The following is an 18,474-nucleotide window of genomic DNA, read 5'->3' on the forward strand; positions in this document are numbered from 1 at the left end:
CACTTGTATCGGAGTCATTTGCAGGAGTCTTCTCTTGGAAAGTTGACAAAGAAACCACATTAGGTAGCAATCACTATCCAATATTAATTAAAATAGGAGTTTATATGAGGAACAATGTATAGATGGTGTTGGAAAGTGGTGTTTTTAATGGAGATAAGTAGGATATATGTCAATTACTTTTTGAAAGAAATGAGAAAAGATAAATATGGTAGAAAATGTTAATTTAAAATTTTCTTTGTGCAGTGCTATTTATAAAGCAGCAGAGAAGACAATCAGAAAGAAAAGATAAGCAGATATTTAAGATTGTTCCTTGGTGGACAGAGGACTGTACTAAAGCTGTAAGGATCAGCAATAAAGCTTTTATAGTATTGAAAAGAAAACTTTGTTTCTAGAATTTTATTGACTATAAACTAAAAAAGGTGGGCTGCACAGTGGTTCCGTGTTCCGGGTTTGATACCCGGCACAGGGTCTTTTTGTATGTAGTTTGTATGTTCTCCCTGTGCATGCATGAGTTCTCTCCAGTTACTCTAGCTTCCTCCCACAGTCCAAAAACATGACTGTTAGGTTAGTTGGCTTCTCTAAATTGTCCTTAGGTGTGTGTACATGAATGGTTGTCTTGTTTGTCTCTGTGTTGCCCTGCGATGGACTGGCGACCTGTCCAGGGCGTACCCTGCCTCTTGCCCATAGACAGCTGGAGATAGGCACCCCAACTGGGATAAGTGTGAAGGAAAATGGATGGATGGATATAAACAAACTGCGATAATTTAGGAAGGCAATCTTCCATTAATCAAGTTTGGAAAACTATCAAAAGAATGTAAGGTACCGGTAATAATAGAGCATATAGTTATCCTATAATGAAGAGTATTGAGAAAGTTATTATAGATAATAAAAGTAAAAAGTTTAAAAACTGTAAGCTCAGCCCTTTATAAAAGTTCCTAGCAGGGAAAATTGGAGTTTAGAAGAAAGACAAGCTTGAACAAAAAAAAAACTTTGGGGAATAATATAAATCTTTTAATAAGGGACACTGAAGATGATGGTGTGATTAATGTGGACTTCACTTTGAGTGAATTAAATAGCACAGACCAATGAGGTGCAGAATGTATCCCAAGTTATCTGATGACATACTGGGTGTATTATTTATTTTTGATGAATGCATGAATAATTGATTAAAATCTAGCATGAGATGCTGAGCTCTTTAGCAGTACTAGTAGCTTAAAAAATTAAAGAAAAGTTTTAATAACTAAACTCTACAACTGCATCAAAGAATATCCATATGTGATGAGGAATAAGACATTGCTGTACATGTACTTCATTAAAATTCCTTGACAAATAGGAATAGCATTATAATACCTGTTTATAAATTTGAGGAAAAAGAATCAGGACTTAAACTTAAAATTCATAGTAGATGAAAATAACAACCATACATAAAAAGTTTTTTTGGAAATAGGAAAGAACATGATATAATGAGATTAGGCTTTCTTAGTCAAATAGGAAAAGTGTCCTTTCTTTCTTTTAAATAAAAAAAAACACCTGGCATAAAGAGATAGTGGTGGATAGCAGACAAAAAGACAATTGCACAGAATTCAAAACAAGATTGGGAATTTTAGGAGCTGTCGATGAAACTACAGGAAAACAAAAATAAAATAACTTCAGCAGAAACACACAACAAACCATGGCAATAGGATGCAGGGAGGAGTTTTTTGTTATAAAAAGGTACACAAATGGCTGAAGGACGTAAATGCCTGTAAGACTGGTAGTATTTTGATTAAAGAAAAATAACATAAGTATAACTGATAGTTGATAGGGCATATTTTTTAATAAACAGAACGCCCTGTCTCTCTTTAGTCATTGTGATGTGGTTCAGACTAGTTACCACTTGGTGGCGGTAATGCGCCAAAGCATTGTTTGGTCATGGCCAATAATGCGACACAAAGCCGATGAGGAAGAAACTAGAAACAAAAGCGATAGGTTCTCTGTCAGGTTTCCTGATGGTCTGTGAGTTTTTAACGGAAGGATGTCCTCCGCTCATTTTCAGACAGACTTAATCAAAGAGGGGTTAACTCCTGGCTTGGAAATCATTGTAAAGTCCGAGGAGGAGGTCGATGGATGGCGCAGGCTCCTGGGTTCTAACCGGACGCCCCAGATCGTCTTACACCGGATAGGTACGAAAAAATCAGCGATACTAACGGTTTATTGACAGGATCAGGTCGGGTTACTGAATGGCTGTACTCAATATTAGCCCGCGAGGACCTGTCATTTCAACAGATTCAAACTCAGCAGATATCGCTGCCTTACTGTACACTAATTGTGTCATCCTACATTTAGAAAACATTTTAAATAGTGTTAGGGTTTATTATTTATACATCATGTGCACTGTTAATTTGTCAGATTAGACAGAGCAGAAGGCCTTCCTTCACATTGTGGATATCACGGTGTGTACGGAGGTCATCTAATCAAGACAGCCTTTGTGTCTCTAAGAGCACAAAGGATATGGGCACATCTTGGAGCCGGTCTGATAGGAGAGCGGCTGTATCTGTAACCCTGAGACAGAGAGGCAACCTGCATGGAGTTCAAGACATGGATGGCGTGTCAGTTTCTGATACGGACAGCTAAGCATCCACGTGATGTGACACAGACTCAGAAGGTATAAGAAGCAGGTGATGACGTTGTTCGGGGCTCAAACTTTGCCGGACGCTTGCGGACGTGATTTTTGAGACCACAGCTGTGCATAGCTCTAAGCATTTTTCTCTGTCTTGTAACGACCTGATCTGGAATAAACTCTGTTACTTTTTTACTCCTGTTTTTATAGTCCTTTTTCATATGGTTTTACCGAGTTTGAGTTAAGAGTAGTAAATAACTTGCTCCCAGGAAAAGAACCGTGTGAGGAGGCCCCGGGGCGTTACAGCCTTTACTTTGAAGGGGACAAATCCTTCTCACTTTAACAAATTGGTGTTCCCGCCCGTGACCTGGAAGCAGGACAACAGAGCCACCGACGGAAAAAGCTCCACAGCCTGCGGCCGAAACAACTGATAAGGTGAGGAGATTCCTTATTACAAAATATCTCCAGTGTTTTTACTGTTAAAACACTTTGGCTGTGTTGTGATTTTCTGAAGTGAGCTGAAGTTTTTTATGCAAAAGAGGACAGAGAAATTGCTCAGAGTGATTTTAGTTTTTTGTTTTTTGCGGTTTTGTTTGGTTGTATTTGTTGGATTTTTTTTTTTTTCTTTTACATTGCGAACGTCTACACATAAAAAAAAAAAAAAACAAGAAAAAAAAGGAGAGAGAGAGAAAAAAGTCGTGCGTTCTGCTGTGGGTAGCGGTTGAAAGTCCGACTGAAGGCGACTGCGCAAACGTCTTCAAGAATTATACTACTCACTAGGATAAAGTTGGTTGGAAGCCCAACGGTTTCTGCATGCAGAAAGGGACGGTGATTTTATTCCCGGTCTGCCTGCAGACACGAAAGATGCACTTCTGAAAACAGACGCACAGACCCAGTCACATAGCCGGCTAGAGTTTGCCAGTATACCTCCCATAAGGACATTTACGAAAAACTGAGACTGGTGGGGGGGATCCGGGTGAAACGGACCGTTGGGGGCATTTTTTCTCTTTCCTTCTCTTCTCTTATAAAGGAAAGAGAGAAACGATAAAATAATCCCCATAAAACATATTAGGCCGAGGCCCGAATTAGGCAACTTGTTTGTCTAATTCCATAAGTGGTGGAGTGAACTAGGCGGAACTATATCTAAATCTTTTCTTTTTCTCTAAATTTTCCTTTCTTTTTTTTCCTTTTCACTGACGGACGTATTTCTTTGACGGACGCGCTTCCTTAGCAGAAGAGCGGCTCACTGAAGGTTGTAGGGAAAAGGTTTAAAGCCCAGAGGGATCTCACGTAAGACGTCGAGGTCTGATTTTATACACTGTGTGAACGGAAGGTGTGAAAGATGGATGCATGTGGACTAGAAATTGAATCCAGAAACACCTCGTTAAAAGCGAGTCTGGATAAAGGGAGAAGTATGATCATGGCGAGTTATCCATTGAAGGATGCAGAACACCACATTAGAAAATTTGATGAATGGGTTGAAAAAATGAGAGAAGATGGAATGTTTGGGGAATTAGAGGGGCCCCCTCCAAACACTTCACAACGTGGTTTTTATTTGGATACACTAAAAATTAGATTGTCACAAGCTCGTGAAAAAATGGCTGGTGCTGGTGTGTTCGGACGAGACAAACACCAGAAGGAAGAAACAAAACTTTTGGATTTGATTAGACAAACCAAGTTCAATTTTAGTAACTATTTTTCTGACAAGGACCCTGAACAGGAACAGAAGGAGCAAAACGGGGCTCAGGGAGGTGAGCAGGCACTCGACACTTCAGAGGGTAAGAAAAACCTTTCATGAGTACATCTAATATTGCAGAAACAGAGCCTATTATGGACCCCAGTCCACACCAAGGTGTCAGAGAAATGTTTCGTAAGGCTGGTGATGCAATGTTTCCATCAAACCCATGTGTGCAGATGCCTGTTATGGAGTTGCGTGAGGGTCAGATAAATTGTGAAATAAGGCCTACAGAGGAAGAATTGGGACAAGAGGTACGAAAATAGTTTCAGATGCAAGATTTAATAGAGGAGGCGGTAAATAAAACATTTCAGCATTTCAGTTCCTATTGTTATGAAAATGTCGATGTTTCTGTGATTTTTGGAGGTGAACCTTGGAAAGGAAAGCTTAAAATATAAAAGGTTGATATATTTACAATTTACGATGTCTTGAAATTAACATTTTAAAGGTAAGAAGATCAATTAGTAAATTTTCAGTGCTGTAAACCCCAACCCCGGCCCAACATTGAGCTCCAGAAGGTGGATCACACAGAGCAGCCGTTCACTTAGAGGCAGGAGAAAAAAAAAAAAAAAAAGAGAAGACACAGAGAGACTGAGTGCACACAGGGCCGGTCACAGCAAAGGCAGGGCCCAGGAGTCTAGAAGCAGTTTTTACCTTAAAGACATCTACCAATTACTACACTAGAATGGTATTGTAATCTGCATGTAGAGTGACTGATTCAGGAGCTTATATTTGAAAATGTTAGACCACACAAGCTAAGTTTGTCATACTGTAGCAAAGTGAATATAAATTAGACACTGATCACTGAGGATACTCTAAGGTGGATTAAATGGATCTTTACTCAGTCAACTGTTCAGAATAGAGTGGGTTACATCAAATAGATAAATTAGGACGGTTGAGTTCAGTGGATAAAAGAGAGGCAGACAGCAGTAGATGAAATGGAGGGTGAGTTGGATAGAGAAGGAGAGAAATGGGCAAAGAAGATCGAAGTGCGGGTTCAGTAAGAATTAGAGAAAGGAAGTCAATGCAGCAACACTAGGGAGGCCGGGATCCCACTATTTGTTTAGTTATGGAGGTAGTTTTTGAGAAATTTCCAGCAGCAGTGATAGATATTTTGATTGAGGGCAGCAACTGTCCTTTTATCGTTGATACGGGGGCCAGATACAGCACCCTGAATCTTTATGTGCCCCCTGCCAAAAAACTACACAGGTAATGGGATTTTCAGGAGAAAAACAAAACATACCACTTTTTCAGAACCCCTTAGAGGTGTTCTCATAGTTGAAAATTCAAACATGTCATTTTTGGGGGACGCTTAGAATTAAAAAATCATTGGGTGTGAAAACTTATTTTGGTGTCTAACGTGAGCAAATAAATCTTAGGTTTCCATAAATGTGCACATATAGTTTAACAAGGATCCTAAAATGAGGCTGAAAAGCACTGGTGCAGAGGTCTTAAGACCGGACTGGTGAAAAGATTATGACTTTTTGTTTAAATTGGGAAAAAATCCTCTAAGAAGATAAATCTACATTGATACTGATGGATTAAACAAACTTTATGTGGCCAATGTCTGTCTGTCTGTCCTAAATGTGGAATGCATGTGAGGTAGAATGTGTGTGGTGAAGTTGGAAATGATTAAGAATATTTTTTGATGTGACATTAACATGATTTGCATTTTTACAGGATTGAGAAGGAGCACTGGGGGCATAACAGAAGGGTAATCGTTTCAAACATGTTGCTCAGGGGCCCCACCTATGAGAGGCCGTGACAAGGCCAGAGCAGGTTGCTGTTGTAAGGTGTGAGGTAATTTTTGGGTGTGGAGTGCAGCTGAGATACTGTAGATTAATAGATTATAGATTAGAAAAATAATTAAATATATAAGTAAATATCCAGAAAGAAGCAGAATGGGTGTTTTTACTTTTTGGGAAACTAAAATCTCAGACGAGGGCATTACATGATTTTAATTTAAAGGTAGTTTCATTTTCAATTATTAGAATTGCATTAGAGATTGATTAGTTTCATTTTTTTTTCTCATTAGGATTTTATTAGAGATTGATTAGGGAGAGGATAAATCACACTTCGAGCTGGAACTGGACACAGCATATGGCCAAGATACCCGCAGGAGCTCAGCAGATTAGCGGGGTCAACTTTTACAAACAAGGCTGGAGAGTTAAGAACAATTTCGGTGTGACCTGACCCTGGGTTTTTTCAGCCTTCAGTTTTTCTCCATAATTATTTTTATCTGTGTATAATGCCGTTTGGAAACTGCCTAGGCACGAACTGATTAATTTGAATCTCTAATCATTACTAACACTTATCTTTTCACTGTTCATCTGGGCCTTACTTTCTTTGCATGACGTGTTAAATTCCGCTAACTTTACAAATTTCTGTGAATGAAGTGATTAACTATTGACTAATTGATGAACTTTTTGATTGCTTTTTCCTGGTAACAAACCAGAGGGGTAATTTACTTTTTCCCTGCTTGTAGAGAGTGACAGTGCGGCTGTCAGGGAGCAGGCAGGATTATTCAGAGGCCCATTTAAGGAGGATCAGGAGATCGTTTTTCTTAAACATGTTCCTTTATTTTTCTTTTTCAGGCTGTGTTTGTAACAATCCTTAAATGTTAACATTTTTTCTTCCAGGACAGGCTGACAAAAGTCTCATCCTTCATTGTGTTTTGTTTAAGATGTGCATTAACCCTTATTTTCCCAACAGCTGCAGAAGTTCTGGCATGTGAAATGGACAACTTGGCTGAGAGTGACTAGAGCAAGAGAGAGAGGGGGGTTCAGATAGTTGAAAACTTTTTGATAGGAGGATTTGAATAGGTTCTGACTGACTGGACTGACTTGGTTAGCAACTGGACTGGATCGGAACCATGGATCAGGACATGAGAGAGGTGGTGTGAGAATGCAGCATGCCAGAGACAGGGTGTAGAGATTGTGGCTGCATGTTTTGTTCCCGGCGGAAGGCCATTCTGGTGAGCTCTGAGTTTGTTTTAATTCCTCTCTGGTTCTGATATGAGCTATGAGGTACAGATTGATGTGGTGGTTTGAAGCTCACAGACTTTTGTTGGGGTGGAACATTAAGAGCAGTCATGCTGACAGAGGCATTTAACGAATGACAAGATGAACCAACAACTATTTGGAGGAGTCGGAGGCACCACTGGGGTTTTTGTTGTCTTACATGTTTGTCGTTGTTTGTGTCTGTATGTTTGTTTGTTTTCTGTTTGTTTACTAACATCTTAGCCTTTATGAAAAAAAAAAAAAAAAAAAAAATGACGTGGCACGCATGTTAAATTTTTTGAATAGTTTTGACTACACTACGGATGGGAATGTTTCAAAATGAACAATGGATTTTTGTTTGGAGAGACATTGGACACTTTCTTTCTTGAGTCGCAGGATGGATTAACCTACAAGGGGCACAGAGACTAACTTTGCTCCTAAACTTCAGAAGGAGGGATGGTTTGCAGCTGCTGAGATGGGAACATTAAGGAAATGACTGGATGCCCACTGCTTTGGACGAGAAAAGAACACTGGCAGTGATGAGTTGATGGAAGGTCATGGGATCATCGGACAAGACGGATGTAAAAAAAAAAAAAGATAAGTGAACTGACACACCAGATTTCTTGTTCACAATGAAAAACTATGCTAAATTTTTCTTTATATCATCAGGGGGTGGGGTATTCTTACATAGAGGAATAAAAAAGAGGATTTAGAGATGTTTTACTATGTGATAAATTAGACTGGGTTTTTTGATAAATGGTTTGGTCAGTTGTTAATTAGCATAATATTATTATTATATTATTAAAGGGACAACAAGTTGAAACTTTAACTTTTGGGAATGGTAAAGTTGCATCAACAGAATGCAATTTAGGGGAAATTATAACATTTTAGGAGCAAATGTTTAAAGCAAATGATGGTTTCTTTTCAAAATAAGCAATAACGATGAAGACTTAATGAGTTAATGAGCTTATGGGGATTCAATATCAGGCCCAGGGACTAAAACTTCACCATTTATTTTATCTTTTTATTTTATTTTTATTTGTTTTGATAAATTTTAAATGTTTTTTGCTTGTTTTGTTTTTTTTACTGCGAGCAGAGTTATAAATAGCATTTGAGGGGCTATATACAATTTGGGGGATGGTTAACCATACTTTTTATGCATGAAGCAATAAGAACACCTGACTTTACTTCACTAGAGCTGCAATTAATACTTTAGAGGAGATGCACACTTTAGTGTTTAGTTTATTTGAGATAACACATATAAGAAGAGATTATGTTTCCTGCACATTTTTTGGATCTGGTCAGGGGTCCAGATATGACAACTATTTACTGGTTCTGGGGATGTTGGAACAGATTTTTTTTCGTTTGTTTTTATTTTGTTCTTTGTTTTTGTTTTGTTTGTTTTTTCTCATCGGAGCACTGCTTTTTGGAGAATATTTTAAATGGACTATAGCTGGACACTTTGCATAGAGGGGGTGCAGTCGAATTCAACACCTTCAGGAACTGTGTACTGCTGAGTTTTGGGAACGCAGCAGCGAGTCAGAGTACAATCCTGTGCTCTGAGCAGATGAACAATTCAATATGACATTTCCTCTTGAAGGGAGGAACATCTTTAACGCTCTGTTTCCTTCTACCTCTATGTGATACTGCTGATGACACAGGTAAAGACTTATCCTTCAGGGGGTGTGGGGACACATGGCCCCAGGACTCTTATGGTTCAAAGCTGCTGTGGTAACAGAGGAAAACCTGATGGACTTGTCCGAACATCGAACTTTTTTTGCATGTTGGAGAGGATCACTGCTCCAAGAAACACTTTTTCTTCCAAACCAGTAGCGGGATGGCTCCTGACCAGTTTCCCACGTATAGATCCACTCACATAGACACACACACATACTGTCACATAACAACACGCCCACACACGGTTAACGACTGGAAGAACACACAAGGGTCCACATGGGAATGAGGTTTTCTTTCATGCACTAACATTCACGGATACAAGGTCTGGTGGGGGAGTTTTTAATAGGGGGAATCTGCGCCAAGCTGGGTTTTTTCCTTAGAGATTAAAGAACTTCTAATAATTTTCTGGGGAGGGTGTAGCAGTAAACTAAAATGCAGTTACAAGTTTAGACGAGACTAAAACTTAATATGCTATGATGTAGAAATGGTTTTAAAATTCATTTATTTAATCCATGAATTGAGTGTTACAATGTGTAAAAAAGGGTTAAATGTTTTCTAAATATTTACAGGTTCCTTGAATTAGATTATATTAGTTGCAGTGATTTTGGGCTTACTCTGAAGAAAATTTTTACTAAGAAAGAATTAAAACATTATTTCATAATTATAAAGATAATATAACGCATAGAAAACATGCACACTCAATATATCGATCTCGATGTTCGCGCCTCATATTTCGTCAATATGCTGCCATAGAGCCATCTGATCATCAAATGTCTGCGCTTAGCCCTACGCCCACCAACTTTTGTTACACTTGAGATATGGCACCAGTCCCCCCACCCCCTACTGGAAGATATAGCACTTCTATGCCGTGTAGTGTGGCGTGCACAGCCCCTCCCACCCCCCGCCCACCCCCCCCTCTTGTGCTTTGATTTGTGCAATAAGATGAATAGTCCATTGCAGATCTGTGTGTGTCGTGTCATATAAGCTCTGTGCTGCCCACCTCCTATATATGTGATGATCCTCACGCCCTCCAGTATAGGTGCAATCCCGGAAAGGATTGATGAATCTGTGTATCGCGATAATACATTGCCCATGAAGACACCCACCACCCATAGGATTCAGCCACTCTATCCTGCAATTGTACTGATGGAGAACCAAAGATTGAATTGTTTAGGCAAGGAGGCCAATTACGATGGACTCTGATTTGATTTATTTGAATTGAGGTGTGATACGGAGGACATCATGACTATGTTATATATTATCTCTTCTTCAGTGTTATTTCCCTATTTGTCTTTTACACTCAGGACCTGGATATTTCTTTGATTTAAACTTAAATTGTGATGTATTTATGTTATGATTTATTTTGATTTTGTTTTTGATGAGTTCATCCGGATTCACCGATTTTGCTCACCAGACCCCACCATAGATCTCAAGTCTTTTATCGCACAACATTTTTTCTCGTTGACGTAGAGAGCACTACCTGATAGACCTTATACAGGTTTCCTTTCAAAAAGGTTTACTGTTCTAACACTAAGGTAATGTATAAATTATATAGATTTCAAAAACCGGAAGGTTTTTCTTGCTTCACTAACATTGGTCCAGAGCAGGGGATTTCCCTGAGATGGTGTTCACCCGGTTTTTACTTGCCTTTTAGAAAGGAGGGTAGCCGTTTTCCGGTGCTGAGCAACCGGCCCCAAACCCTGATCCTGTGCTCATGTCACCTCTACCTGAGGAACGAAAATGATTGGTAAAAGTTTGAATAGATAAGGTTTATCCTCATGAGGACCTATGCGGTCTCGTTTAGGAGCCTCAGGTGGGATGTGCAGAAAGTAGATGAATTTAGCTCTTATTGCGATATATGGATTCTTGAGGTTATCTGACTGAAGGTTAACTTTAACAATAATGTGTGCGTAGGACAACTAAAATAAAGTTTTTCCTTTAATTAGATGACACTCTCATAATTGTAGGTTAAATGCTGAAACTGTGGTCTTGAGGTGAGAACATTTGGTCTGTGAAGCTTTGATTGTGGTTACTTTTGATTCCTAATTAATGATACTTGACTAATTATAGATGCTCTCTGGGTCACCCGGTCCTTCGAAGATGTGCCGCTTCCTGTGTTTTTTAAGTTACCTGTAAAAACGGTAACTTATCAGGGGGAGTTGTTAGGGTTTATTATTTATACATCATGTGCACTGTTAATTTGTCAGATTAGACAGAGCAGAAGGCCTTCCTTCACATTGTGGATATCACGGTGTGTACGGAGGTCATCTAATCAAGACAGCCTTTGTGTCTCTAAGAGCACAAAGGATATGGGCACATCTTGGAGCCGGTCTGATAGGAGAGCGGCTGTATCTGTAACCCTGAGACAGAGAGGCAACCTGCATGGAGTTCAAGACATGGATGGCGTGTCAGTTTCTGATACGGACAGCTAAGCATCCACGTGATGTGACACAGACTCAGAAGGTATAAGAAGCAGGTGATGACGTTGTTCGGGGCTCAAACTTTGCCGGACGCTTGCGGACGTGATTTTTGAGACCACAGCTGTGCATAGCTCTAAGCATTTTTCTCTGTCTTGTAACGACCTGATCTGGAATAAACTCTGTTACTTTTTTACTCCTGTTTTTATAGTCCTTTTTCATATGGTTTTACCGAGTTTGAGTTAAGAGTAGTAAATAACTTGCTCCCAGGAAAAGAACCGTGTGAGGAGGCCCCGGGGCGTTACAGCCTTTACTTTGAAGGGGACAAATCCTTCTCACTTTAACAATAGTTAAAAGTTAAGGCCTCATACAAGCCATGCATATAATTCCCTGGCAAAAACAACATTTTCTTTCCACTGTGTATTATTATGTTATGAACTTATTGCACATTTTAAGAGTTTGAGCTTCTGTAAGACAAAGCAAGTTGATTTGTTGGTAAATTTCAGGAACATTGCTGAACATGATCAATACATAATAGGAAATTATGCATCTTGGCATCTTCATTCAGCCATGACCTCATCCAGGAAAGCCAATCTTAAATATCTCATGAATTTTGATAAGAACGTGTCTGAACGGAACATTTAATCAAATTTTTGATCGCTCCCTTCAAAGACTTTTGTTAATTACTTGCTTTGGGGTAATTAGATGGATTTATTTAGTCTCCATTGGCCTGGCTGCAGCAAGAGGATTATGGTTAGCATTAATGAGGCAAGTCCTCCTGGCTGTTTAAATTTTAACATTCCCAGGAACACACTGTGAGAAGGAGGAGGAACAGCAGCAGCCATCCTTCAGCCAGTTATTGATTAGTCCCAGGCCAACTCATAGCTTGAATATTAAATCTTTGGTTTTCTCATCCAACCTGCTAAGCACTGAAACCACTTCCATTTGGGGTTTTTTGTTTGTTTGTTTGTTTGTTTGTTTTGTTTCTTTTGTATCACCTACAAAGCCCTTACTCTGAAATATATGTTTGATTCTATGTAGCATAAGACTTCTTATCAGTGTTTAATACAGATAAGGTCATTAATGTCAGGGATTTAGGCATTCATGTTGATGCTGAAAGTGACAGCCTAAATACAAATCTAACAATTGCCTTTGCTACAAACATGCAAACATGTGCTGACACACCAATGTTTTAAAAGCACTGTTTCCCCACAGCCCTGTCCTATCTGAGCTTTTTTTTTTTGCAACCTTTAATTTAACTGACTGATCCTCCCCCATAAGGAGGTTTCGTTTCACCAGATCCTTATCAGATGATATAGTAAGGTTCCATTTTTATTGCTTCCTTATCGCACTGGAGAGGGCAGCAGTAATTTCTTTGCTTTTGAAGACTGATATTCTAGTTAACGTTTACTTCCTCATTGCATTAAAGAATGTAACCCCTTGAAAGGAAAAAAAAAGGCAGCCGCTTTTGTTTAGTTCTGAACTACATAACTCAAAGCACAAGAATTTCTTAACAGATAATGAGACACATAATGAAAGTGATTAGACTATCAACTTTTGAAGGGAAATAAATTACATGGATGACCTCTGTTGTGTTTTTGTGTTACACTGATAAATTAAAAAGGGTGCACATACTTTAAACTTTGCTAATTCATTGTCTGATAGGGATCTGCTTAAGTGAAATGTTTTGGGGGATGAGAAAATTTGAAGGTCATCAGAAAATGACCTACTCTTGTTTGGAGCATAGGCTATTGAGTCTAAAATTGTATTACCAAGTACATTTAGAGTGTCACTTTCCGCATTTACATGAATTTGAAAGTTCTCGCAATTTTCACATTTTACAATACAAAACAACAAACAGTTGAAGTTGACAACTGAACGTTCAGACAGGACATGGTTGTTAAGAAATATTTGCTCACAGTCTAATCCATAAATCAGCACAGGGTCCAAAGTATGATGATAAAAATGTCTGGGCCTATGCACATTTTGAACCAAGTTGATTGAGTCTAGATGACATTAAAGGCTGCATTTAGGCCGTTACCTTCCCATTTGCACAAACATTAAAATCCTTCACTGGAAATAACTTATTATTTCACACTGGTAAGAAATCTGTGAGAAATAACTATTTAGGCCTTGTGGATGGTACAAAATAACAAACATAAGTGTTTTTCTTTTTTGCATTTAAATAAGGGGAAACCATGGGTTAAATATTGAAAAGAAGTGATTATTTAGACTCATTATTAAACAGGACTGAAAGATTGTTGCTACTCCTCCTCACCTAGTATTGGTTTTTCAAAATTAGCTGACTCATTTATACCGACATAATCTCAACCTGGTTTTATTGAGAGAAAATTGATCTCAGTTACATTATTACAAATCAAGTCAATAACTAACACAATCTTTTAAAGAGCGAGATTCAATGAAATTCAATTATCCCAAAAAAATTATTTCTTAAAACCAGTATAAACACATGTAAAAATTGGTCATGGTAAAGGGACATTCAAGGAAAATATAATAAGGATTGCTCCTATCATTCTTACGCCTAATCCTTCCCCCACTATTCTGTCTCCTCACTGTTGATCTTGTGTTAACATTTGAAATAGACTACGGTATGTAAAAACAACATTAACAGACATCCAATAGCTCCATGACCCTTTTTTTTAATAAACTCTTAGAATTTAGAGCGGTCTGTCCTTGAGAAAAAAAACTAATTCCAGCAGATTACAATCAGGTGATGTTAGCATGACCCTGAAAGAAGCAGCTACATTTTTTATTTTCTCTCTCACACTGAGTAACAAGGCTGAGGGTAGTAATTTAATTTCCTCTCTCTCACAAACTGATTGTCTCATTGATAGTGTAACAATTTCAGAGTGTGTGCATGTAGTATCAGACGATGTAGCCCCTAAAGAGAAGGTAATTATTGACAGGGGGCTGTCTGTCTGGTTTAGTTAACAGTCATGCGCTTTAAAGCAGGCCTCTAGGAAATGAAAGACAAAATGGTGGTTTACGGATTTAAAATGGTGCTGCTTAATTTGCCTTCTTTGTGTAATGAATATCTAGAAAAAAAACATATTGCTCATCAGAAACAGGGATAATCCACACTTTACTTTAAGTCCAGGTTTACACTGAATCATAGCTCTGTTGATCAGTGTATTATCTCATCTTTAAGCAGAGATGAACTCAAGTTCTATATAATTTGGATGAACTGGATAACTCCAAGATTATTGGTTACCTTTTTTAATTTTTGTATCTCTTTTTACTATAAATTTATTGTTATCTACTCTTTCTTTAAGAAGGTGGAGGATCTGTCTCGAACATCTGTCAAGAATCTAGATTGTGCAGCATGAAATAACTGAAAATAAGGGGGTCCTACCTCCATTCTTAAACTCCAGATTTAATTTATGCAAGCTGCGTTAGTGGGGGGGATCATTGGGACGTATATTGGAAGGGACTAACTTAATTATAACAATCTAAGTAGGAAATTTATAACATTGATTCTACCAGGTAATGTTCATCCGTTTTCATTAAGCTCACAATTTGAAGCTGACCTCACAAGTTAAACCTAATGAGATTTTTAAAGTTACTAACTAATAATTCACAACCCAAAAGAGACCATTTAAAAACAAATGCAAATGTAGCTCTACCGAAGTTAAATAAAACGTCTACTATAAGTGGTCAAAGCCCCATTTGTCATATGTTCTTCAACAATATTTAAATTTGCACAGTTACGTTTACACATTGATCTGTGGTATGGCTCACCCCGTTGGATATCTGGGAGAAGGAACTGATGTTGTTGAAATGTTTATATATATCATGCTAACTTAATTTTAAAACTGAAGCTGCTTATAAACCTTTTTTTATTTTTATGAACTGTCTGCAACAGTGCCAGCATAAATCACACTCAATTATTTCATATGAAGTGAAGTTAAATGTCTGGGAGGAGTTCTGATACAGTCTGTCTTCAACAATTTCCTTCAATCCAGCTTTAACAGAGGATTATGAAACTTTGCTCACATTACACTTCTAAATTATTTGGATTGATGTGTTAAAACGGGAACATGTAGCATGGCGCCTCCAAGTGCAGCTCTTAATTAAACCTTGGAGCTGTCTTCCTATGAATAAACGGTTGACTAATCATGAAATTGTGAAAGGGAATTAATGGAATGTCTGCCCTATGCATTGTTGGTTTTGGGATATAGAGAAGATTTATCAGAAAATGTTATCAGATTCTTTAACATTTGTTACTGCATTATCTGATAAAGATCTGCTGTAGCGCAACCTTCCTTATTTGGGGGGGGTGGAAAATGCTTAAATTACATTTGAAGGTTAACAAAAACTGGCTAGATAGGATTATCCTGTAAGGGAATATTTTTATATATTTAAATTTCATATCATATCATGGACCCCTGTTCAACACATTGTTTTAGCCAAATTTTGCATACAAGCCAGAACAGAACTGAGCCTGAAGGAAGACCGCATCTTTCTTCCAGTTCAGCCAAGAGACCATGTGTGGAATAAAGGCAGGTCTGCTGGAAGTGTTGAGCAGGTGATGCAAACATCTGCATTTGCAAGAAACTTACACAGTTCTCAGGTCAGCAGTAGGTCCTTTATTGATTGATTTTGAAAAGCCATACAACATTTTTGTCTAATGTTGAAGGTTACCAAAGCCTGAAAATTCATTGGTGTGAGTCCATTTTGGTTGTTAATGGTGATTCAGATAATTCACTCCAAGGTATACTGTGTGTTTGTACTTTTGAAATTGTATATAGATAACAACAATGATACAATGAAGCCTTTTTAATAAGATTTATTTTTGTCTTCAATCCAGATTGCCCTCAGCATTACGTCTGTAAAGAGGAGAAGATTCCTGTTGAACAGCTGCTGCATAGCCAGAAGAGTGATGCAAGTTCGGATCTCGAGGAAGCAGAATTTCCTATAATAAAAGAAGAGCAGGATGAATTAGATCATCTACAGATAAAAGAAGAACATGAGGACCCGGTGATTCTACAGATAAAACAGGAAAAAATTAACCTCTGCATCAGCCAAAATAAGGAACAGGAAACTGTAAAGGAAGAAGCCAGTGGCTTTAGGGTCTCTCCTTCTTTTGAGGGTAATGACTACAGTGAACCGACACCAAATAGAGGCAAGCTCATTTCACAGGACTTGCTTAAAACTGAGAAGAAAAATCAGGAAAGAAAACATCAAGAAAACACTGTTTTAAAAATGTTTGAAGAGCCAAAAAATAAGAGAAGCCAGAAAACCAAAGGGTATGATAAGAGGCGGTTTACTTGTGAGATATGTAATAACAAATTTACCCAAAATTGCCACTTGACTGTTCATATGAGAACTCACACAGGTGAGAGGCCGTACTCATGTGAGCTTTGTAATAAAGGATTCATCCAAATATGTTCTTTAAAGGAGCACATGAGAACGCACACAGGAGAGAAGCCTTTCTCATGTATGATCTGTGAAAAGAAGTTCAGCAGGCAAGGTCAGCTGAAATATCACATCAAACTTCACACTGGCGAGAAGCCTTACTCGTGTGATATTTGTGGGAAGGCTTTTGTTGAACAGAGTAAAGTCAAGCTACACATGCTAAATCACACGGGTGAGAAGCCTTTCTCGTGTGTGACATGTGGAAAAAGTTTCACTTTGGAAAGAGCATTGAAAAGCCACATGAAAATTCACACGGCGGAGAAGCTTTATTCATGTCCAACCTGTGGAAAAGAATATAGGCGTCAAAACCGACTGACTTTACACATGAGAATTCACACAGGAGAGAACCTTTTTGCTTGCATGACATGTGGAAAAAAATTCACTATTAAAAGAGTGTTGGATAATCATATGTTGACTCACACAGGTGAAAGGCCCTTCTCGTGTAAGATTTGTGGGAAATGTTTTAGTCAGAAACATCATGCGGTTACTCACCTTAGAACCCACACAAGTGAAAAGCCTTTTTCATGTCAGAACTGTAAAAAAGCCTTCAAATCAAAAAGCAGTTTGAATTTACACATGAAGATTCACACAGGTGTGAAGCCTTTTCTCTGTACAACCTGTGGAAAAAGCTTCAGTCAAAAGAGTTATTTGGCAAATCACAACAGAATTCATACTGGTGAAAGGCCTTTCTCGTGTAAGACTTGCGGAAAGGGTTTTATTCAAAGACACACATATATGCTTCATATGCGAACTCATACAGGTGAGAAGCCTTATTTGTGTAAGACATGTGGAAAAAGATACAATCAAAAAAGCCATTTAACTGATCACATTAGAACCCACACAGGGGAGAAGCCTTTCTTGTGTAAGACCTGTGGAAAAGGTTTTACCATAAAACTACTCTTGATTAACCACATCAGAACTCACACAGATGAGAGGCCTTTTTCGTGTATAACCTGTGGGAAAAGTTTCCATGTGAAGCCTCATTTAATTTCTCACATGAAAGCACATACAGACGAGAAACCTTATCAGTGTAAAATGTGTAAAAAAGCTTTCAGGCTAAAAAGCAGCCTGAATTTTCACATGAGACTACACACAGGAGTAGGCCTTTTTTCATGTAAAACCTGTAAGAAAACCTTTCATTTTAAAAGTAATTATATTAGACACATTAAAATGCATGATTCACAAGCTTGAGATTAAACAGCAGTAGGAGGTTTGTGAACTTGATTTCACTAAAAGTGGGAATGTAATCACACACTTGAAACCTCACATGCAATTTTTCAAGGTTAAATGTTAAAGCACTTGACAGCACTGCATTTAGAAGCTGCAGTGTATTTCATATCTAAGTTGAATCCTGAAAATATGTAATACGTTTTTTTACTTGTATAGACTTAACATGACTTTGCCCTTTTGATTATTGTTCATTAATTGTTCTAATGAATAGGGTGAGGAACCTTAGCCTGGGTGCCATTCCGAACTTAGTCCCGCCCACAACGTTTGAGGTCGGGAAGTTCGGTCTGGCATTGCTCAATAGTAGCGCAAGTATGCTCGCCCAATATCTGGTCGGGCCAATCAAATTGTCAGGGCGGGCTTTATACGATGATGGACAGATGA

The 18,474-nt window shown here is 38.3% G+C and overlaps 1 protein-coding gene across 1 annotated transcript; it reads left to right on the forward strand.

The window, feature by feature from the left end:
- The first annotated feature begins 1,922 nt into the window (after positions 1–1,922).
- On the forward strand, positions 1,923–18,474 carry LOC119778065 (gastrula zinc finger protein XlCGF57.1-like). The gene is made up of 2 exons (XM_038277143.1): positions 1,923–2,162; positions 16,256–18,474. The coding sequence occupies exons 1-2, from the start codon at positions 2,015–2,017 to the stop codon at positions 18,052–18,054; spliced, it is 1,947 nt and encodes a 648-aa protein (XP_038133071.1). The 5' UTR covers positions 1,923–2,014; the 3' UTR covers positions 18,055–18,474.

Source organism: Cyprinodon tularosa, unplaced genomic scaffold, assembly GCF_016077235.1.
Source record: "Cyprinodon tularosa strain WSP-4 unplaced genomic scaffold, ASM1607723v1 ctg13, whole genome shotgun sequence".
NCBI lineage: Eukaryota > Metazoa > Chordata > Actinopteri > Cyprinodontiformes > Cyprinodontidae > Cyprinodon > Cyprinodon tularosa.